The sequence below is a fragment of the Thermothelomyces heterothallicus genome (genome assembly GCF_042370625.1).
Source record: "Thermothelomyces heterothallicus CBS 202.75 unplaced genomic scaffold P884_scaffold_7, whole genome shotgun sequence".
Lineage (NCBI taxonomy): Eukaryota > Fungi > Ascomycota > Sordariomycetes > Sordariales > Chaetomiaceae > Thermothelomyces > Thermothelomyces heterothallicus.
Genome location: NW_027192568.1, coordinates 778045 through 799541, shown reverse-complemented (window position 1 = coordinate 799541; position 21497 = coordinate 778045). Strand labels below are relative to the sequence as shown.

The window sequence follows — 21497 nt, the reverse complement described above, 5'->3', positions numbered from 1 at the left end:
GGCCATTGTGCTAGGAACAACCACATCTCTACATACCTCACTTCCAAACGCTCGTTTCAATACTCCGGGCAAGGGCACAATATCAACAAGCAGGAAATACAACGACTTCCAATCACCATCAAGAACGATCCCTTCCTTTGCATACCAGCCTCGAGAATCGTTCAATACAGACAATCCCATTGGACACTAAGCATCGGCACTCGCCTGAATAGCGAACAAGTCCAAGACAAGATGAGCGACCCTCTAGGGCTCCTCCAGCCTGATTCTAGCAACCGTTTGTCTGCCGAATCCAAGGATGACTGGGAGGAGTGGGAAGACGACGAGGTGATAACTCCCCTCACGGCGACGACGGGGGAAGGCCCGCTCCTCGATGCGACGCCTGGGGCGACTGAAAACTCCGGAGGCGGGGCTACACGGCATGTCGAACAGCAAGCATCTCGGCGAAGTTCCAAACTGACCGTCCGCCACTCGGTACGCGGGATAGCGAGATTGACCTCCCGTCGCAGGCAGAAGGCCCAGAACGCAAAGTTTGGCATAAAACTGGTCACCGACATGACCAAATTGCGCCAGCAACAACAACAACAACAACAACAGCGGCAGCAGCAGCAGCAGCAGCAGCAACACGTCGCTTACCAAATGAGGCAGAGCCCAGAGAGCCGGGAAAGCCGGACCGGCAAGTTCGTCGACCTCGCTGCCCTGAGGGCCCTTGAAGGCGCGCCGTCAGACGAGTCGATCGGCACATTTGCCTGGCTCAGGCGGAAGGGAACCAAGGGCAAGAAGGCCGAAAAACCGGGAGCCGAGTCATCCCTGCAGGCCGACCTTTCACCCGGCGCCCGGCCCATCATGATCGGCTTCGCCATGCCCCCCGACTCAAAAGTCGTCATCAGCCCGCAGACCGCAGTCGTCGAAACGCCCGTCGAGTTTCCCCAATATTTCAAGCCTACTACAACTGCCCCTTCGCCGACCCAGCCTGTCTCAGCCTGGTCCCCGGACACCGAGGACGGAGCCTCGCCGAGGATGCCCGATCGCGGCTTCGTACCGGCCGTTCCTTCAATTCCAATACAATACAGGCCCGCCGAGGTCTCGCCCACTACTACGGGCAGTCGAAGGGATTCCTTCCCCGCGCCGTCTGATGGCAAGGACAAGTTCCGACAAATGGCCAATTCGTCGGTGTATGTTGACGATGACGATGATGACGTGGGCACCCCGGTCACGTTGTTCGAGGAAGATGGCAGTCCAGCTACCACACGAGGAAGATCACTGCGAGTCATCAAAGGGCGCCAGCGGTCGGCCACAAACGGGAGCTCTCGATCCCAAGGGTGGTGGGACCAGGTGACCTCCCCCTTCGGATCACCTACGCCACCGAGCGCCGGGTCAGGTGGGCACGAAGCCGAAGAGAACCGATCGTGGTGGAATAGCGTGGATAAAAAAAAGCCCCTCTCGCCCCTTGGAGCCGAGCCAGAAGCCGGGCCGTCAAGCGGACCACGAAGCGTTCCGAGGATGCATCATCAAACCCCCGAGATTACCGTCGAGGACGTTTCGTCGTCGTCAGCGCCGTCGTCCTCAAGAGCGGTTCCGAAGCCACAAGCTCTGAGGCAAGCGGAGCCCGAGAAGCCACGCACGACGGCCGGGGAGGTACAGACTCCTGGAGAGCTGCCACCTCCCTACTCGCCGCCCCGTAAGCTCCACAAAGCCCGCTACCGTGCGGTCTTCCCTCCCGGGCATCCGCTCAACGCGCTGTATCCGCCGTCGCCCGGCCCGGTTCCGCCAGGCTTGTCGCAGACTATGACATCGCAGGGCGCCATCGGGCTCTCGGATGTTCCGCTCACGCCGCCCCCGACCCAACTACAGCAGCAGAGGTTGCCGGACCGGCCTCTGGGTTCCTTCGTTCCCGCGGACCATTTCATCGACGTCTCTGGGCACGGTCCGAGGCAGAGGGCCGAGCGAGAGAGGAGGAGGCACGAGAAGGAGGACGCAGTCGCCTGGAGAGCCGGCAGGATGTGGCACGGACGTGGCTGCTTCCCTTGCTGCGGCTGCTTCGGCTGCCTCGGCCGTCCCGGACGCGAGGGCAGGAAGCGGAGGAGGGTGTGCTTGGGCCTCTGCGCGGCATTCCTGCTGCTGACAGCCTTGGGCGTTGTCCTGGGCGTATTGCTGTCGCGTCGGACAGGGACGGAGGAGACCGTGCCCTCGCGGTTCCTCAACCTGACCGACTTCCCGCCGATCCCCACAGGCATCTCGACGGTGATCGGGCCCGAGTCCGACTCGACGACGGCCTGTGTTCAGCCGCCCACCCTCTGGACTTGCTCCCTCCCCAAGGAGCAGGCGGACTCGGTCGCCCCGTTCGACGCCAGCCAGCCGAGCTTCGTCATCCAGATCCAGTTCGATAACAACACGCGGCAGACATGGAACGTCTCGGGGGAGCCTCCCCGCCCGACCCCCACAGACCGGGGGACTCCGCTACCGTTGTCATCGGCGAACAGCACGAGAACGACGGCCACCCCGACAGCAAGCCCGCGCGCCGTCCCGGCCACGGGATTTTTGGGCACCTCGCTCGTCCGGCGTCTCTTGGGACCACGTGACGGACCAGACTCCGGCAGCAGCCTCTCGCTCAGGCCCGACCCGCCACCGCCCAGCTTCGAGGAGATGTTCTTCCTCGGTAACACGACCGACGGGGTGGTCTCGGACGACAAGGCAGGCGAGCCGACCCCCTTTTACATCAGCATCCTGCGCTCGATCAACGACACGATCGGGCCCGACGTCCTCGCCCGGCGCGACGACTTGAAGAAGGACGACGATAACGACAACAACAACAACGAGAACAACGATGACTTGGAGCTACCTGGCAACGGCAACGTGACGGCCGGCCAGGGGATCATCAACGCATCCGACATCGCGCCGCCGCCGGCGCTGGACCGGGACGGCACCGGGGCGCCCGCGGTCCTGCTCCCCTTCCCGACGCAGCAACCGCTCCGGCTGTACGACCGCGGGCTGCCGACGGAGCGGTACGGCTTCTACACGTACTTCAACAAGACGACGTACGTCAAGTCCATCGCCGCGCTCTCGGGAGACGGCGTCGACGCCACGCCGGTGCCGGCCGACGAGGACGGCGGCTGTCTCAAGACGGAGGCCAAGTTCCTCGTCACCTGGCTGTCGGTGCGGTACAAGGTCGAGATCTGGACGCGCATGGGCGGCGACCGGGCACGGCTGAAGGGCGCCTCGGGAGCGGCGGCGGCGGCGGCGGCGGACCAGCAGCCCGGCTCGTTCCCCTACCCGGTCACGGTCACGCTGGACACGCACGGCGGGCAGCGGGGCCGCAAGTTCGCCTTTGTCCGCGGCGTGGACGACCGGCAGCGCATCATCATGGACGACGCCCGCTTCGTGCTCAACCGGATGAACACGACGGGCGACCTGATCAACGGCGCGGCCGACTTCAACCCCAGCTTCGGCGGCATGGACGGCGGCACGGGCGGGTGCAAGTGCGAGTACCGGAACTGGGTGCCGCTCAGCAGGGGGAGATGAGCATGGCCCGCGGGCGTTGCCCGAGGTACATACATACATGTTATTTATTCCGTACATAACCCTGAACTTTTTTAACATCCCCTACATCATAACACACACATCCCGCCCTAATTGCTAGCTGCTGGCCTATTGCTTCTTTCCTTCCTTCCTTCCTTCCTTCCTTTCTTTTTTTCCAAATTGTCACCATCCCACAGTTTGCTTTGGCGTGCACGCACTGGCATTCTGTTGCTTGGGGAGGGGGTGTTTGAGGGACTTCGATTGAGATCCGGACATGGTCGTCGAGAGCATCGGTTCAAGTGGTGCATCTGGACAGGGTAATCCGTACATACATCCATAAAGTATTGGCAACCATGCTGGCGTTGCACTTCTCATGGGCATACATAGATTTCCCCGGTTTCGAATGCTCGCTGTCTGTAGCCCGGTGCAGGTAATAAAAATCATCAAGACCGATCCAAGTCCCAACGTTGAGCGGACTTGAAGTGTAAGGTAACGTTATGTGCGGAATGATTACGGATTACTGTCGGCTGCGGTTGCCGCTGTGGCAGTTGCCACCAGCTGTGTGGATTTTTGTGCGGCCCCCTGCTGGGCTGTGAGAACCCAGTGAGAACCTTGATGACTTTCGGGACCTGCGTGGAACTCTCCCCAAAACTCGGAAACACGTGCATCGCATCGCAACGGCCCACCGAGGGTACGACTACGATGGGATACGCAACTGCCTACGGGCTGCTCATGGGCGCCCGTAGGGCAGTGCCTCGTCAGATGACGGTCCGGCATGTCCGGTATACACACAGTGGGCGCGAATACGGGCGCGAATACAGGCGCGAATACCTGAGCAGGAAAGAGATGCGCGCCGTGTTGGCGAAGCAGGAGAAGCGGAGGGAGTGGAGGAGGAACAACAAGAAGAAGAAACGAGACCTGGAGCCGGAGCCGGAGAGGATCGTGACGCTCGCCATCGAGACGTCGTGCGACGACACCTGCGTCGCCGTGCTCGAGAGGCGCCCCACCTCGACGACGCTGCTCTTCAACTCCAAAGTCACGTCGGACAACCGCAAGTTTGGCGGCATCGAGCCCATCACCGCCGTCAGCTCGCACGCCGCCCAGCTGGCCCCGCTCATGCAGGCCGCCGCCGAGGCTCTGCCCAGGACGAGCCTGGAGAGCGGCCTGCCCGACTTCGACCCTGTCACGAACCGCATCTGCGGCCGCCGCCGACGGCCCGACTTCATCACCGTCACCCGCGGCCCCGGCCTGACCTCGGCCCTGAGCGTCGGCCTGACCGCCGCCAAGGGTCTGGCCGCCGCGTGGCAGGTCCCGCTGATTGCCGTGCACCACATGCAGGCCCATGCCCTGACGCCCCGGCTGGTCCACGCCATCGAAACCTCCAAGAAGCCGCCGCCATCGCCCTGGATGATCCGCAAGAAGGGGGCGGGCGCCAAGGAGGGACCTGCGGACGCGCCCGAGCTGCCGATGCCCGAGCCCGAGCCCGACCCTCGGCAGGACCCCGACCCGGAGCCCGACCCGGAGCCCGACCCGGACCGCTGGCAGGAGCGCTGGCAGGAGCCCGAGCCGGCCTTCCCCTTCCTGAGCCTGCTCGTCTCGGGCGGCCACACCCAGCTTCTCCTCTCCAAGTCGGTCACCTCGCACTCCATCCTGGCCGACGCCCGCAACGTCGCCATCGGCGACATGCTCGACAAGTGCGCCCGCGTCATCCTGCCCCCCGACGTCCTCGCCGGGACCGACAACGTCATGTACGGGGCCCGGCTCGAGTCCTTTGCCTTTGGGCCCCCGCCGGGAGAAGAGGAGCCGTCACCCCCTCCCGAAGACCCGTACGAGGCTTACTACGGCTATACCTACAAGCCGCCGCTCAAGCGCCGCGACGAGATCCGGCCCTACGTCTCCCCGACCTACGGCTGGACCCTCACGCCGCCCTTGGCAGAGCGCCGCGACATGGCCTTCGACTTCTCCGGGCTCGGCGGCCAGGTCCAGGCAATCATGAAGAAGAACCCGGACATGGACATCCCGCAACGCCGGGAACTCGCGCGCGAGACCATGCGCCTCGCCTTCGAGCACCTCGTCACCAGGGTCATCTTCGCCTTGGACCGCATGCGCGAAAAGGACCGAGAGACGAACAAAGCGCGACCACGCCAATCCACCGCCGCCGCCGGGGCCACCAAGGAAGAGGAACCGGCCAACAACAGCACCGAGGCCGGCTCAGAAGCGACCAAAGCAGCAGTGACACCACCACCACCATCATCATCATCACCAACACCACCACCACCACCACCAACAACAACAACAACAACAACAACAACAACAACAACAGCAACAGCAACAGCAACAGCAGCAGCAGCAACAAATTCGCCACTACCAACAGCAACAGCCACGGCGGATCCAACAACGACTACAACAGCAGATGCAGCAACAACCACAACAGCGGATCCGGCAACAACTGCAGCAGCAGCAACGGAAGCCTCCTCGACAGCAGCCGGACCAACCGTACCACTACCACCCCAACCCGCAGCGCCCACGACGTCATCCTCCGTCCCCAAGACGCTCGTCGTCGCCGGCGGCGTCGCGGCCAACCGCTTCCTCCAGCACATCCTCGCGCGCATGCTCTCGGCGCGCGGCTACCCGCCCGACACGCTGACCATCGTGCGGCCGCCGCCCGAGTTCTGCACCGACAACGCGGCCATGGTGGCCTGGGCCGGCATGGAGATGTGGGAGGCCGGCTGGTACAGCGACCTGAACGTCCTCCCCCAGCGCCGGTGGTCGCTCGACGACGGCGACGGGGACGGGGACGGGGACGGGGCCGGGGCCGGGCCGGGCAAGGGGGGGATCCTGGGCCTGGGCGGCTGGCTGCCGCGGTCGCAGCTGGAGAACAAGGACGACAAGAAGGCCGAGGCCGAGGCCAGGGCGCGCGAGCGGGCGCTGGAAAAGCTCGAGAAGGAGATCGAGGACAAGGCGGTCGGCGAGGGGTCCAAGAAGAAGAACACCGGGGCCGGGGCCGGGGCCGGGGCCGGGGCCAAGGCGGCGCCGCCCCAAGACTGGACCATCTACTGGAACGACTGGAACGAAAAGTGGGGGGAGCCGCCCGAGCCGGGCTTGCATCATGACTGGGCCGCGGACTGGGAAGACTGGGACAAGTTCGAGCGGCGCCAGCGACTCCGGAATGAGGAGAGGAGGAGAGAGCGGATCCGGAGGTGGCTCGAGTCCCGAAAGTTGACGGCCTGGGTCGGCAAGCTGAAGAAGAGGCAGGCCAGGAAACTCGAGAGGATGAGAAGAGAGAGGATCAAGCTCAAGTATCAATAAAAAATAAAAGAGGGAGGGAGGGAGGGAAGCAGGATTAAGTGGCCCCCCATCTCCTCCGTTCGATGAAACCAGTGGACGTTGGGGGTTAGTAAGGGGATGAGAGGAAAGGAAACGACTAGTACTAACTACTACTACTACTCTACTACTACTCCTACTACTACTACTCCTACCTACCTTGAGGTGGGAAAGGACATTCCTGTCCTCGCATTGTACTGTACCTCTTCTGTACCACCACTGTAACTCTATCCCATTCTCATCTTTGGGTACCCGGTCACGTACGCGGTTCGGCGTGCATGACATAACTGCGCATAGGATGGAGATTTGTATACGTGTGTTGCCAGCATGCTTTGATGCTCTGTTGTACATCTACAAGCCGCGCTCATATCATCTCTTTTCCCATGATCCCGTTCCTGACGCCATGCACCCCCACACCCCGCCCCAAGACCTCACCGACGTGAAGTGCCCCAGCCAGTGTGCACACCGCAGGACCAGTGTTTAAAGCTCTCTTTCTCGTCTCGCTTTCTACCACTTCTCACCACCTCTCTCTGTCTGAAAGTTGTGGAGAGAATAACAAAGTTTTGAACCCCATACCGACCAAATTCACTCGGTGAGATTGCTCGTGACGTTGCTGAACTCGCCCTTCTCCAGCTTGGTCTTCCAGAAGACCGGGTTTGTGTCGGTGAACCCGTGCTTCTCCCAGCCCGACTCCTTGACGTGGTACAGGTTGATGAAGCCGCCCGAGTAGGCGTCTCGGTGGGTGGCCGCCAGGATGCTGCGACTGCCCAGGTCCAGCGCCTCCTCCGTCGTCAGGTCCCAGCGGTACTCGGCGTCCAGCACGCCGTAGGCGAAAGTCTGGCCGGAGCCGACGCAGAACAGGTCGCCGGCCAGGCGGGTGCCGTCCGAGTCGATGTAGTAGAGCGCCGGGCCCTCCTCCTTGGTGACGCCGGCGCACATGGTGCCCATCGACAGGCCCATGCCCTTGTACTGGTACACCAGGTTGGCGAGGATCTTGCTCGCGGCCGCGACGCTGATGCGGCGCTTGTGCCGCAGCTCGTGCAGCCGGCACTGCATGCCCAGCCAGGCGAGCCAGTACTGGCAGTCGGCCGCGCCGCCCGCCATGGTGCCGAGCAGGTCCGAGTTGATCTCGATCACCTTCTTGACCGTCTGCGAGGCGATCCAGCTGCCCGCCGTCGCGCGCGAGTCCGTCGCAACGATGATGCCGCCCTGGAAGCGGAAGGCGAGCGTCGTTGTCCCGTGGGCAATCTTGATCGGGCACGACGGGTTTGACCGGTCGTCCGTTGCTGCGCGCAGCCACGCTGACGGCTAGAGTTGCGGGGGCGGGGGGGGGAAGAAGGGCGGGCACCTCTTGTCAGCAACAACAGCCCGAGAGACGAGGGGAAATAATAGCAACAATAGCAATTAAACAAAATAGCGAACAAGATAAAGACCATGGAGCGCTTACATGTGCGACCGGCGGCATGGCAAACTTCAGGCTGGGGACGGTATCAGTGAGGTCTTGCTGCTCCTGCTCCGTGAATGTCTCGTTCTGATGGTACGACGGGCGGCTGTACCGCGCCACAAGCGTATCCATAGTTGCGTTCTGTCTGCGGTTGGTCCGATGGGTGTAGAAGTGATTCGGTGGGAATGCGGGTGCGTATCTCGCAAAAAGTGTTTTGTCGGCGGAGGGGCGGCGGGGATGGTGTTGGGAGGCAATGCATTCAATGGGATTCGAGCTTGAGCTGAGGGTGTGAAGTTGGCGGGCAAGTTGGAGAGAGAGCTTAAGGCAGCTCTGATGCACGCGTTCCCTGGTAGCCTTGAGTGGGGAGGGGTCCGAGCTTTTTGAATCGCCCATGAGTTGCACTCCGTACTCCGTACCTTATCTGAGGTAGTTAAGGCTTGGCATCGCCAACCTTCCCGCCTTCAACTCACCAACCTCACTCGCTCATGCTCGGCCCTGGGAAGACAAACCAAGAGCTGTGACCCGCTGTTGGTTCATAATTCTGTCAACGCTGCGATAAAGAATTGAGATTAGATATCAGAGTCACCAATTGTCTCTTTTCTGTTCTTTATTTACGTCCACACTCCCTTTATAACGTCTTTCTTTCATCAGTCCTTCGCTCCAGAGATTTTTCCAACTTACAACCTACCGAGATATATCACATTGCGTTGGGAGCGGACCTGATCTTATCAAGGGCTCTCGATTGAAGACACAAAAAAGTCTATGCAGATACGTATTTCGATGTTCCAGAATGTGACTCGAAGTTACAATATTCTAAGCATCAACGTTATCAACGTTACAGCGACTATTGCTACTTCCAAGACTTAACATGGCAAGGTTTGGCCTCCAACGACCACCATCAAAGTACAGCATCTATAATAAACTTCAAATATCTTGCTGCATGTCCTTTCGCTATGCTGTCGGCAGCCAGTCTCCCGCCGTCGGCTTCACCCGCTGCTGAGAGAGATTGGCAATACAGAGAGGGTTGACAACCCCTCCATGACGGTCGCCAATGCCCTTGCCGAGACGGCCTCCTAGCGATGTACTAGCCAACCCTCAATCAAGCTAACCGATGGGTATTGCTTTGGCCTCAGACCCCAATCTGATCGGTAGATCAGACCGCTTGAGCGTCACTCTCGACGGTGCGATCAGGGGACAGCCAAAAATAAAGGAAGAGATAGCAAGACAACCCGGTACCGGTGAAAACAGACCTCCTCAAACACCCCGACCAATGCATGTTTCCGTTGTGAAGAACCGCGCAATGAACCTCGAACGCCGCGATAGCGATACAGGACGATCTCGTCGGACTTGAGGACTTGAGTGATAAAAAAAGGCGTCCGCCATTGTCGCAAAGCCCCCGGGTACCAAAACGCCAATGCTCTTTTCGTGTCTAATCGTACAGCTCCTGAAAACTCCTCGAATTGCGCCGAAGTCGATTGGTATTGAAAGCAGCCTCCTCCTGGAAGAAACAACGATGGTTAACAACACGCGGTCTCGCCAACTATCTCCTCCATCCTACGTTCCAGATGACGTGGGCAATATCCCGGGCCGTATTTACCGTATTAATTATTCGACCGAGCATGCCGTCGTCGGGGGAATTGGGTGAACTCGTCTCCGGCGGCATGAACATGCCCGAGGTTGTCCTGCGCAAGCCATGCGATTCGGCCGCGAGGCTTGTCGTGGATACTGAGCGACGCAGACCAGACCCGCCCTGGTTGCTTTGCAGAGACGAAGATGCGCTGGGTCCGATGTTGATCTTTTCCACGTCATCGTCCTCCTCGTCCTCCTCGTCATCTTCATCCCCCGCAAAGAAGATCTTCCCCGACTTCTTGGCCGGGCGCAGAGTCTCTTGGGATGACGACGGGGACAACACTGGGCTCCTGAGCACGCCGTTGCTGCTACGTTTTGTCGCCGGCTCGGCCGGCTCGGGCGTATCCTCTCGGTATTTCAAGGTGGTTGAAGGAAGCATGGCGATCGTCTTGCTCTCTCCGCTCTTGTTGTTGTTGCCCTTTAACTTTTTCAGCACCGACCGCCTCTTCTTGGCCTGCGTGACCTTTATCGTGATGGCTTCGTCGTCCGAGTCGCTGTCATATCGGTAGTTGTCCGTATCAACCTCATCGTCATCGTCGTCGCCCTTGACATCAACTGCAATGCACTGTGATACCTGCTCGTTGAAGTGGATGTGCTTCCTCCCGCTATTTGGAGAAACAACTCCTGATGACCTCGCCGAAGGGAACAAGCTGGTGCCATCATGACTCATTCCGCGCGACGAGAACGGGAAGGTGATGTAGTCGGTGTTGGCTCGCTCGAGCCCAGGACGCCTCCCTATCCTCTTTAGCCCCCCCTTCTGCTGGGCTTGGACCGCAGCCGCTGCCTGCTTCACAAGGGAAGAAGTCGAAAGAGACCTCTGAAGCATGATCTCCGACATGCTTCGCTTCTTCAAAATGGGTTTCTTGTTGATAAAGGAGTTTGACTTGGACAACCTGGCGCTGGTGGAATCGTTGGACGTGTTGTTCCAGCTCGACGAGCCCGTTTGTAACGGGCCATAAAGCCATGTTACGTCGTAATCCTTGAGCCTGCAACATGTCAGCCTCTTGAAGCTTCCACGGCTTCGATGATTCGATCAGGCGGTGCAAAAAAAAGGCGGGGGAATGCAGTAGCATACCAATTCAGGGTTTCGGCCGAGACCGTAGTCAGGTTGTTCTTGGCTTTCATCCACGTCCTCCACGACGCATTTTCCAACCGCGCGGCGTTGCTATAGTCTCCTCTCCTCGATACGATCAACTTCCACGACGACCAGATATCCTCCTCGCGCCAGTTATGCGACAAATAGTCAACATGTTGGGAAGGCAGCGGCCTCACTGCGATATCATCTTCGGCCCTCTCTTGGAACTCCGGACTCCCTGGCCTGGATGTTGCGGCCGACTCTATCTGCTCTTCTGCTGAGTCGCCGTTCCATCCAGCCGCCCGCGGGCTCGATGGAGGTTCCTGGTTCCCCGACCTGCTAAAGTAGTCCTCGTCATTGCATTGCTGAAGAATAACCTCGTCCGGCGTGGCTGATGGCTCGTCGGTGTCCGAGGCCAGAGAAAAGTTCGTTGGTGGCGTTGACAAGTCCGACAGGTACACGGACTCGGTCTGTGTTGGTTGCGGTGATGACGGCGCCGAGGAGACGATCGAGTCTGGGGTGGGCTGGGAGAAGAGGTCACTCAGCCGAGAAGTCGATGCCGAGGTGTGGAAACCGGAGCGCTTGATCCCAAGTTTGGGCTGTGAATGGGACCGGCGCAGGTTTGGCGAGAAATAACTGTCGTCATCCGACGTGAGAACCACGGCCATCCTGAAAGCCGATCTCAACAACAATCAATGGATCGTTGTCCAGAACAGCTTTTGAGTCCTTCTCTAACGGAGGCTCAAGCAAACCGATCATAAGGTGTGGTGGGAAGATGCCGTTTCAAGCTCGACGGCAGGCGATGCGCCCGGAGGAGGCGAGTTTTATGCCACCCTGCTTCTTCTTGCTCCTTGTCGAGCGGGACAGTTGCGCGGCGGCTGATCGGGCACCGGACCCCAAGAAATAGTAACCGGGATAAGGGATCTGGGGTTTATCGGTCTCTTTGGCTGTTGACCAAAAGTCGTGTCGTCAGGACCGAACTTTTTTAAGATGGGCTACCAGGCAACTGTGATGGTTAGGGCTGAAGCAAACAGGGAAGATGGAAACAGGAATGGGTAGTAGCGAGATATGAGGCGGGGCAAAAGCGACCAAACCCGACGTAAGAGTGAAGGGGAAACAAAAGGGCAATGACAGGATATATCCCGGTAGTGCACCTCGAAGTGGTGTTTAGGAAGGGAGGGAATTGCGCAATGGCCGGTGTGCGGGTAGGTGCCCCGGCTCTTCAGAGTCTAGACACCTTCGTGCAGCGCGAGTGAAAAAAAAAGAGCGGTTTCCAGTGCCAATGTCGACCCGCTCACACGTCCTCGGGCCCCCGTTGGTTCCCGTTGTAAAACGTGGGATGCGTGCCGCAAAGTGCCGTTGATGCTCAGACGGGGGGGGTGGATTTGGGGGTCCAGGTTGGGGGCGCCAAATGCCACCTCTGCCAGGACTGGTACACTCGAGCGTGTGATCCTCTGGAGGGCGTTACGAATAGCTGATTGGCATGGCCCTGCGCACACCCGGCCGCTGCGAACGTCCACAATCTTGTGGAGTGCAGCGTAGCGATAGGCGACCGGATGCTTTCGAGGTCGCTCAGCCCAGCGTGCAGTCACTTGTCCCCCGACGAAGGCGGTCGATTGGTGCCATGAAAAGCAAGGCTGACAAGGCGAAACAGTGATGTGATAACGTGACTCGATGGAGTGGAAGAGACGAGAGCCAGTGAAGAAGGTTATGGATTGCATTTAGACTTACCTACTATGACCGGCCACGTCAGGCCCTCCAAAGGTTCCCAGTGGTGTGCATCGATCTCAGTGTCCTTTGCGGGGGGTTTCTTTTTCTCCGTTTCTTACTTGTTCCCAAGGAAATCGTGGTTGGTTTTGGGTGCAAGGAGAGGGAGAGGAAAAGGGAGATTCATGTTTGTCGCGGCCCGGAATGGGAATTTGAGAGGGTTTGTGTGACGCTAGAGCCATCTTCTGCTCTGCCCATGAGGCAAGAGCCTGCGAGATCCCCTTGCCCGCAAATCCGATGTCGACCTGGGACGCAGCTAACCAGGTACCTACACTACACGTGCTACGCTGACTAGGTACACCCAGCTTGATTGCATGGTCCAGGACACCTACACAGCCAGAAACCGGGAAAGCAGGTGCTAGCAAAAGTCTGCAAATCTGCTGGGGTTCGATGCGGCATCGAGAGCAGTCCAGTTGCATGTCGACCAGGCTTAGTTAGGTAAAGGACTGCTTTGTGCACTATACGAGGGCCCCGGGGCATGCGAGGCAAAGACTGCGCGCACCGGCCAGGCAAATGGTTTGGAAATGGTTTGGAACGCAGTAGATGGACGGCACCTTGGATGTGCGGGCAGCTGGGCTTTGGCGGCGAGGTGCTCCACAGCCCAGGGGCCCGTGACCTCAACTTGATCTGGCCATTTAGCTTGGTTTGGCGCCATTTCTCGAAGTCAAACCAAGCTAGGTCAAGGGAGTCGGTAGGATAGGATGGCAAGAGAGAGAGAGCGAACAGAAGAATCTCCCAACGGTCCGCCGCAAATTTATCACGCCTTTCATGTTTGGCAGGCCGCTGCCCGTGCGCGATCCAACACGGATACACCGCCGGAATGGACATGGCATCTTGGGTTGCGACCTTCTGGAACGATCATATCCCTGTCTAAGGGATTTTGAGCGATACCGAACAAAGTGTCTGTTTCCTCTATGAAGCAAATTGCTTCACTCATTTACTTGCAATTGGCACCATGCCCGCCATGCCGGCACGTTGTGTAGGCAATATCGGGCTTAACGAGCATCGGCCGTCTCGATGTTCGATCGACCCCGGAAGTCGCGGGCGCGGTTCTCTCCTCCCCTGACACGGCGGCCGGCCGACTACGCGTTCTGTTGGCCTAAAACCTGTCATGTTTCTCTTTTGGTGCAAGGTGATTTGCCAGGGGCCTGGGTGCCTGGGGCTAAACATCCCTTGCCCCCGTCTCTCCTCTCTCCACTTCTTCGCTTTTTTTGGTCCGGCTCTCGACAACCTTTTACGCAGGACAGAGAGGACGCTCACTTCGAGCACCGCAAGCCCTTCCCTACCGGTTAGTCATCCTATCGGCCTCGGATGCGTAGGTTTGCTTGAGCTCTGCGGCAAATGGCCCCATCCATCCGAGTTGCATTCAAATGATAGCAACAGCTCTCTCTTCTCCGGCTCTTTCCGTTGGTCGAACACATCCTATGTAAATTTGCCACCCTGCGGTCATTGCGGACAGTCCGCGGGGCTTACCACGACTTCTTGTCAGTGGCCATGAGGAACCATCCGGGACATAAAGACACTTGAAATGCCGAGGTTTCACATCCGGATCATTCGAGGTTCCCATCCCTCTAGCCGACCAGCCTAACTGACAAAGCAGGCCACATACTCGACCTCTGGGATCATCATTGTGAATGGAATCAGATGCCCGTCATCGATAGGCACACTTGCACGGTGTTTTTTTATGGAGGGCGAGATTGTCATTCTCATGCCGATATACATCATTTTGTACGCCACTCATCGGCAGCTTTACAGATTGTGCCACCTGGACCAAATGAACCATTTGTCGGCATAGCGCCAATGACTATAAGGCGTAAGAACCTAGAAACAAAGGCCTTAGCCGTTTCCCGCGTACGTGGGAGACCGATTGCCATGTGTTGTCGCCCAGTATCCGCCTACCTTTGGATCTACAGAGTACTTGGGGACTTCGACGATCGACCCACTCCCTCGAAACTACTGTGTATATAAACGTCTCTAGCTCTTCACTTGGTAGCACTATTGCCTGAGAATCATGTCGGCGGTCTGCCTGTCTCCTACATCACAAGCACACCATACTTAGCAGTAGTGTAATGTGCATGTAGCAAGCGTGCTACCATCTGACTGGTGTCACAACAACAATTGTCGAGGCTCGTATGGATGGCATCATGCAACAAGTATTTCCAAGATCCTGCACATGGACCTCTCGGCTCCCGCACTAGCGCTTTGCCCCGCCCGATCGTTACGGGTGCGGGCAGAAACGAGGAGCAAATCAACTCCAGCGAACACCACACGCCGATGCAAGTCCAGGGCATGGCGTGCACGGCCATGTCGTGCCCAGTTTCGCTTGCAAGTGGCCGTTTGCCTCCCCCGCCCCCCCCCAAACACCCCGGGCTGCAGGTAAAGGTACCCGCTCTGAGCGTAGGGGTGCATCGTCATCTTTTATACATACGCTACACACACACACATACACACATACGCAGTCATACACACGCACATACAGACAGGTACACACACCTATACGCATTAACAAGCTTTGGGAGGTGGGCAATGAGCTGCGTACCTTTTGTCCAGACCGCGTATCCAAGGAGTGCTAGGGTAGGAAGCGGGGCAGACCAGCGATGTTGTTTTTTGAGACTATTCCGTACTTGTATGTAGAATCCATCGACAACAACGAGTCGGATTCGATAAAGGCCGTGCTAATCTCTTTCGGATACGGCAGCATTGCCCCGTCTCATTGACATTGGTTGTCTGGTGTGGCGGTGCAAGCGCACAAATGCTCTCTTCCCCCGATCAATCGAGGCAAATAACCTGGGGTGTCTCGAGGTTCAAGTGGGAAGACGATGATAACGTGACGTGTGTTATCTAAGATAGGTTCAAGGTACGCGTTATAGCTAAGGTAGGCAGGAGGAGCGCAAGGTGACAAACAAACAAACTCCTTTTTGGAAGGCGGCCCCCCCCACCATCATCAGCGCTCCTGACCGGCTGCTGCGCTGACCGAGTGTCCATTGCCCCTCTTCCGGACCGAAGCGCAGCTTTGCCGAGAGAGGGGTGCCATAGGCGGAGCACTACCCACCAACGGGCTAGTGGCGGCTACTCTGGTTCCTGCCGCATTCTGATTTGAACATGAACGACCCTTCTGGATCTCTGCAATGGGCGCCTTGCCTTAACTACCACACCCATACCTGATAGCGTACGGGGTCCATCTACTCTGAGGTAGGATAGTCGATGGGATGGGTGTATGTAATATGCCGATCCAAGCTGCTACACTAATTTGTCGCGCCTCTGGTTGGGATGTTCAGGGGTCTTCTGCGGCCGCCACTGCAACCCTTTGGCGCCTCACCGGTAACCAAACGGTCTCGGCCATTTATCTCTTCTCTTCCACTTTTACTGTCTCTCTCCAGTCCGCCGATAGCTGCCCGATGTCTAGAACAATCGGAAGCTCAAGGTCGCATACGCTACTGACCACGACCCGGATCGAGTATGGCCACCTCGCCGTGCCCACATCCGACGACCCGTCTTTTTCCCGACCGGTGAACTGATAGCTTGATAGCTTGACCGACGAGTTCCTCCAGAAGGAAGCCCGGGACAGATTGGTTTGCAAACTTCACACTACCAAGGTAGGGGATGCCCCGCTGATCTCATGGGGCCGCTGGAGAATCGGACTTGTGTGATGTGGACTGTAAAAGTGGAAAGGAAATAACAAGTGTCATGACCCCTATCGGCGGGTTGACTGGCTATAATTGCCTCCAACGAGTGTTTCATGTATGCCGCCTACGCTACACTGTGTATGTGTATGTCAACCCCATGCTGTGGCTTTACTGCGCGGGGGGGAAGTCGATTGTCTGCACCCGTAGCTATGAAACGGAGGAGTTATGACACATGCATCTACCTACGGATGCGTTTAGTCATGGGCAAGTTAGAGTGGCAAACTAGACTAAGCTGGATATCCCCCCCCTTTTTTTTTTCCCCTTGCATGCTAGGGCTTGGCAGGTGAATGAATGCTTTCGTCCTTGGACATCGAGTCCTCAGAGTGGCCGAGACGCCTCCTCAGAAGCCGGATGCGTTGGGGATGAGAAGGGCGAGGGGAAAAGGGGGAGTGGGAGGGAGTCATCGGTATGACTGGTTGTCTGCTCGCCAGGACAAAGCACGCGATCGTTGTAGTCTCGCACCCCGACGTGGCGATTTGGAGCAGAAGAGGAAAACGAAGATGCCAGCACGCAGATGCAGTCTGTATACCGCCCTCCCTCTCCCAACCTCCCTCCTCCCGAATGGCCCCTCGCGTGCCACGTTTGTGCCTCATTCCCTTGCCGCAAAAGCGACCGCTGCCGGCAGCCTGAAGGTTGCACAGTACATACTCTTGGCAGGCGCGACATCCCTTACACGGTGTACCTTGACCACCCCTTCCGCATCCGCCGCGCTTTCCCCTTCCCCGTCGGCGGCGGGCCGGAACCTGAAGCCCAGCTCCTTGGTGATGCGCTCACAGATGTCCCGCACGGGCGTCTTGTCGGCCGCCTTGACCGAGAAGCAGTGCACGTGCACCAGGGGCAGCTTCGTCGCCGTGTGCGGGGCGAAGAGGGCCTCGCGGCCGGCGTACAGGCCGCGGTAGCTCGGGAGGAACTCGATGGCGGACGCGGGCAGGTTCATGACGAAGTGGGATATGGTCGGCGGGATGGGAATGCGCTCCTCCTTCGGCGGGGCTGTATTCTGCGGCGGGTTGGGAGTCCTCGGTTTCTTCGGGGCCAGAACGGCGCATTCGCCGTTCCGGGAGGCCTCGAGGACCGAGTCGGCAGCTTTGTGGATGAAGGTTCGGCCGTCCTCACAGAAGGGGCGGACAAAAGGCGAGACCTGTGTGTGTGTGTGTGTGTGCGCGCGCGCGTGTGTATGGAAATGGTCAATGAGGATCCAAAGAGAAAGGAGGGAGAGAAGGGGATATGAGGGAGAGAAGGGGATATGAGGGAAAGAGGTGGAAGGCATAAGCAGCCAAGATATAGCAAAATTAGCGTCTGACTGACTTTATTCTTCTTGATGGCGGCCTCGAGACACTTGAAGCTCTCGGGATTCTTGTCGTTGGCCCAGACAAAGACGCGCTTCTTGCCTGCGGGCACGGCAAAGGGCCCAATGCCGGCCATTACGTCGCACACGACCTCGCCCGGCTGAAACATGTTGATGAGCCGGCGGTGTTCCGACTCGAGTTTGCTGTTCCAATAGACCTTGGAGTAGTCAAAGTCAAAGATGCAGTCGTTCTCGCTGACCTGCACCTTCAGGTCGTCCGGCCCTGCCAGGACTTCGTACTGGAACGTCCTGAACTCGGAATCGGACCCGACATTGTCGATCTTGTTAATGACGGTTTTGATTTGAGGGTTCTTGTCGAGGATGATCTCCGCAACCAAGTACTTGTAGGGGAGATAATCTTCCCGCAAGTTGAGATGTGCTAGGCTTGTCAGGGAGCCATGCCGGGCGGCGACGGAGGGGAAAGGAACGTCTTCTTACCCACGTGGCCGGCAATGTTGAAGCCGGAGGGGATCTCGTCATGCAATTCTTCGGGCAAGATGGACGCCATAACATCTCCTACGGCCTGGTGTCAGAGACACATGACAAAAGACTTGACAGCCCCAAAGTCTTACGAAATGTCCAGTAGTCGTAGTTGAGCTGCAGCTCATAAGGGATGACAGTCAACTCCTCCTTCTGGACCCCGTCTTTGACAACTGGTCCCCAAGTATCAGAGGCTGTGAGAACGACAGAGTCAGCATCGGTGCACACAATACCCCAATACCCCAAGCCGTTTGAACCAACCACGCATCCGACCTTCGGCTTTGACATTTGGGTTAAGAAGCAGACACTTGCGGCCCTTGTTGGCGAGGGCCTGGTCCGGATGAGGGGCGATAGGAGATATCCTTTCGGCATGTAGAATCTCCCTGCTGGCTTCAAGCAATTTTCGGTACTTAGAGATGGATTTGTTGTCATGCAGGGCGGCGGCAGCGATGGGGATGGTTTTGCTGAAGAGGGCGCGGTTGAGCGCCGCAGTGCCTGAGCGGACGATGGGGCACCGAAAAATGACCATGTCCCCTTCCACCTCGAAAATGTTCCCAGGCCCGCTCATGGTTGTCCAGTGTCAGCACGCAGTCTTGTCGTCTCGGTAACGAAATAATGACTTCTTAACTCACCTGTCAAGCTGGAGCGGATGGAGCTTGCATATGGGTAGGCAACAAAACGGGAGAGTTGAACGAGACCCGCCCAAATAAGGTATTGGCCAATCAGACATGAGCCTTTTTACGGTTGTGATGCATTGAACTCGTAGTGTAGTTAGGGCTCACCCAGGTTGTATAGCGCTCACTTCATGTCGACCATTGTTCAGTTGATTGTCACCTTAACGCCTTACGTTGATCCGGAACCACATCGTGGTGAAACAACAGAGTTCGATTACTCTCCCGCTTCGCGCCCTTGCTTGCCATTTACAAAAGAGGTCGAAAAGGGAAAGAGAATGGGAATGGGAATCCCCCAAAAAGCAGTGACGATATGTGTATCGAATTACAGGAAGAGTACGGAATGATTCGAAGATACCGTTGATAGACGCCGAGGAATTGACTGAACCAAAAAAAGACCCCAGATCTATGTTGTTACCGCGGCCAACCTCTTTCCGAACCCTGATCAGTCCATGACTTCTGCATTCCAAGACTACCTCCCCTTCCTCATCTGCGCCGATGCGTAGTTGCGCAAACCGCGATAGAACACTTGGTAGCCGACCTCCTGATTGTCCTGAACGTGGAAGATCTCGGTCAGCCGAATCTGCCAGGGCGGGTACCCGGCGAGCTCGACATGGGGACCGAAGAGGATGAGCAGGTCGGGTTCCGACATGATGCTCTCGGTCAGCTCGGCGTCGACCAGCTCCATGGTGATGTCGGCCGTGCTGAGCTTCTTACGCTGCGACATCTCCGCCAGCGTCTTGGTCAGGTCGACGATGGAGTCGCGCCCGTCCTCGGCCGAAATGAGCAGGATTGAGAGGTGTTTTCTGGGTTCCTCGTCCTCGTCGCTGCCGCTGCCGCTACCGCTCTGGTAATCTGTCCCGCTGGCGAGGCCAGACGAATCTACCGGGGGGATGTGCGGCGCGCCGAGGGTTACCGAAGGGTAGTTGGGTCCAAAGTAGGCGTGCATCTCCTGCATAACCACCTGGTGCGTCTCCCTGAGGAAGCCCTTCAGGATGCCTATATTCCGCCGTTAGCCGTGCCAAGCGCCTTTCCGACCGTTTCCCCGACATACCCGTCTTCTCGTATACGGACAGCTGTGGGATGCCGGCGCTGGCGCACCATGCGGCTATGTTGGCCACCTCGTTGATTAACTTTTCCAATCCGGCCCCACTCCCTCTTTGGTCCTCCAGCGTCAGAATAACGCTGAGATGCTTAGGGAGGCGACGGAGCCCCTTGATGTCTCTTTGTATCAGCTCGGGCGTCCGGTGATGGTGGTAATAGATCGAGTGTATCCGGTTCGCGACCGCATGGTACGCCTGTCGAAGGCGGATGTAGATGGAAAAGAAGATGTGGATTAAGGTGAAGACGAGGACGTGATATTGGCGCCGGAGAAAACGTCGGACACCGATTCGGGCCCTCTTTCCGTCTCGTGCGTTGGTTGTGGTTGTGCTTGCCTCGGCGCGAGATCTCGATCTGGATCTCGACGGTGGTGTAGGGAGGTAAGGCTGTTCCCGGAGTCAGAGAACCAGGTTCGTGCCGTATATTCCTCTCCCACAGTGCACGTACCTCGACGAGACGCCGCCTCTCCTCTCGCGTCAGCAGCTTGTGACCAAGGCGTTCATCGCGCCGGTAGAGCTCAAGGTCCCGTACGAGGTACGGCATGTTCGATCGGATAGGTGCCTTGGGCTTATGACGGAGCTTGTCCCGCCTGCAGGTTTTCTCGTCCTAGTCGGCAAGATGTACCGTTGTGTGTCCCCTGGTTGCGATGGAAAGAAAAGTCGCCAGTTTGTGGCTGGTCAAAAGGGGGGATGATTGTCTGGTCCCAGTCGTGAACGGGACAGCTCAGCTATACCCCCGTTGTCAACTTCTCCCACTGCCGCGTCACAAAGATGGCTGTGAACAGGTGAACTGTCGAACCACCGAAAACCTCATGGTGTTACGGAGTACAAGGTACGTATTACAAGCATACGCCCCCGAATCCCGGCTCTTGTCGGGCCGATCGCTGATTAGGGGCTGAAATTACCGTATCGAAAACGAGAACCCAAGCCCGATTTTCAGACAATTACGGCATGTGGCCGGACCCTCGGTAACTTACAGATTACCTTCGTACCCGATTGACATCGCTGTCCACAACTTTGTAAGCAGCAGCGACCACCAACATCCCCGCGCTGCCCAACAATCCCTGCCTGCCGGCGCAGGAGGTAAAGCATCAAATCCACCCGCTCACAAGAAACACACTTTTCGGCCCAGAGAACCGCCCGGGCTTTGCAGCTTCGATCCATCTTTTTTTAATTCTTTGTTTTCTAAAACGGCTGCGCGCAAAGCTGTATCTCCCATGTCCAAGAGGTGACAATCGCGGCCATGGAACGCGGCGGGTCCAGCGCTTCGCGGCCCCTCTTTCCCCAAGGGCCCAGCTTCACGCTCGACGACTTCTCTAGCAAGGACTTCATCGTCAGCGACTTTGTCGACTCGCTCGCCGAAGCTGCCCTTCCCGTGAGCCGCCGCTCCGGTCCGGCGCAGCATGCCTTCGATCCCAAGCCGTTGATCCGGGCCTTTGAGAGTAAGGCCCCCCACCCCC

General features: G+C 58.1%; 7 protein-coding genes across 7 annotated transcripts in view; 3 read left to right on the top strand and 4 right to left on the bottom strand.

The window, feature by feature from the left end:
* Positions 1-231: 231 nt before the first annotated feature.
* P884DRAFT_197075 (glycoprotease family-domain-containing protein) lies at positions 232-6825 on the top strand (the record flags this gene model as incomplete). The annotated part of the gene is made up of 5 exons (XM_069438034.1): positions 232-3495; positions 4402-4878; positions 5029-5598; positions 5715-5748; positions 6038-6825. The coding sequence occupies 5 exons, from the start codon at positions 232-234 to the stop codon at positions 6823-6825; spliced, it is 5133 nt and encodes a 1710-aa protein (XP_069298884.1).
* A 600-nt stretch (positions 6826-7425) lies between these two features.
* Positions 7426-8416, bottom strand: P884DRAFT_276589 (nucleophile aminohydrolase; the record flags this gene model as incomplete). Its single annotated transcript, XM_069442976.1, has 2 exons — positions 7426-8148; positions 8288-8416. 2 exons carry the CDS (start codon positions 8414-8416, stop codon positions 7426-7428), a joined length of 852 nt encoding a protein of 283 aa, XP_069298883.1.
* A 1408-nt stretch (positions 8417-9824) lies between these two features.
* Positions 9825-11656, bottom strand: P884DRAFT_268685 (uncharacterized protein; the record flags this gene model as incomplete). Its single annotated transcript, XM_069442218.1, has 2 exons — positions 9825-10899; positions 10989-11656. 2 exons carry the CDS (start codon positions 11654-11656, stop codon positions 9825-9827), a joined length of 1743 nt encoding a protein of 580 aa, XP_069298882.1.
* Positions 11657-13418: 1762 nt separating this feature from the next.
* On the top strand, positions 13419-13709 carry P884DRAFT_120618 (uncharacterized protein). Its single transcript, XM_069437145.1, has one exon. The coding sequence runs from the start codon at positions 13457-13459 to the stop codon at positions 13637-13639; it is 183 nt and encodes a 60-aa protein (XP_069298881.1). The 5' UTR covers positions 13419-13456; the 3' UTR covers positions 13640-13709.
* Positions 13710-16879: 3170 nt separating this feature from the next.
* On the bottom strand, positions 16880-18863 carry P884DRAFT_120598 (Met-10+ like-protein-domain-containing protein). Its single transcript, XM_069437144.1, has 5 exons — positions 18540-18863; positions 18359-18460; positions 18225-18302; positions 17747-18165; positions 16880-17579 (listed from the first exon to the last, which is right to left on the bottom strand). The coding sequence occupies exons 1-5, from the start codon at positions 18832-18834 to the stop codon at positions 17031-17033; spliced, it is 1443 nt and encodes a 480-aa protein (XP_069298880.1). The 5' UTR covers positions 18835-18863; the 3' UTR covers positions 16880-17030.
* Positions 18864-19100: 237 nt separating this feature from the next.
* P884DRAFT_291154 (Decaprenyl diphosphate synthase-like protein) lies at positions 19101-20809 on the bottom strand. Its single transcript, XM_069444090.1, has 3 exons — positions 20486-20809; positions 19992-20424; positions 19101-19936 (listed from the first exon to the last, which is right to left on the bottom strand). Exons 1-3 carry the CDS (start codon positions 20579-20581, stop codon positions 19410-19412), a joined length of 1056 nt encoding a protein of 351 aa, XP_069298879.1. The 5' UTR covers positions 20582-20809; the 3' UTR covers positions 19101-19409.
* A 272-nt stretch (positions 20810-21081) lies between these two features.
* Positions 21082-21497, top strand: part of P884DRAFT_328730 (exocyst complex component Sec10-like protein) — a 3280-nt gene continuing 2864 nt past the window's right edge. The window contains exon 1 of the mRNA XM_069445603.1: positions 21082-21479. Within this exon, the coding sequence (XP_069298878.1) occupies positions 21281-21479 (199 nt within the window). The 5' untranslated portion in view covers positions 21082-21280. The remainder of the gene's footprint in view (positions 21480-21497) is intronic.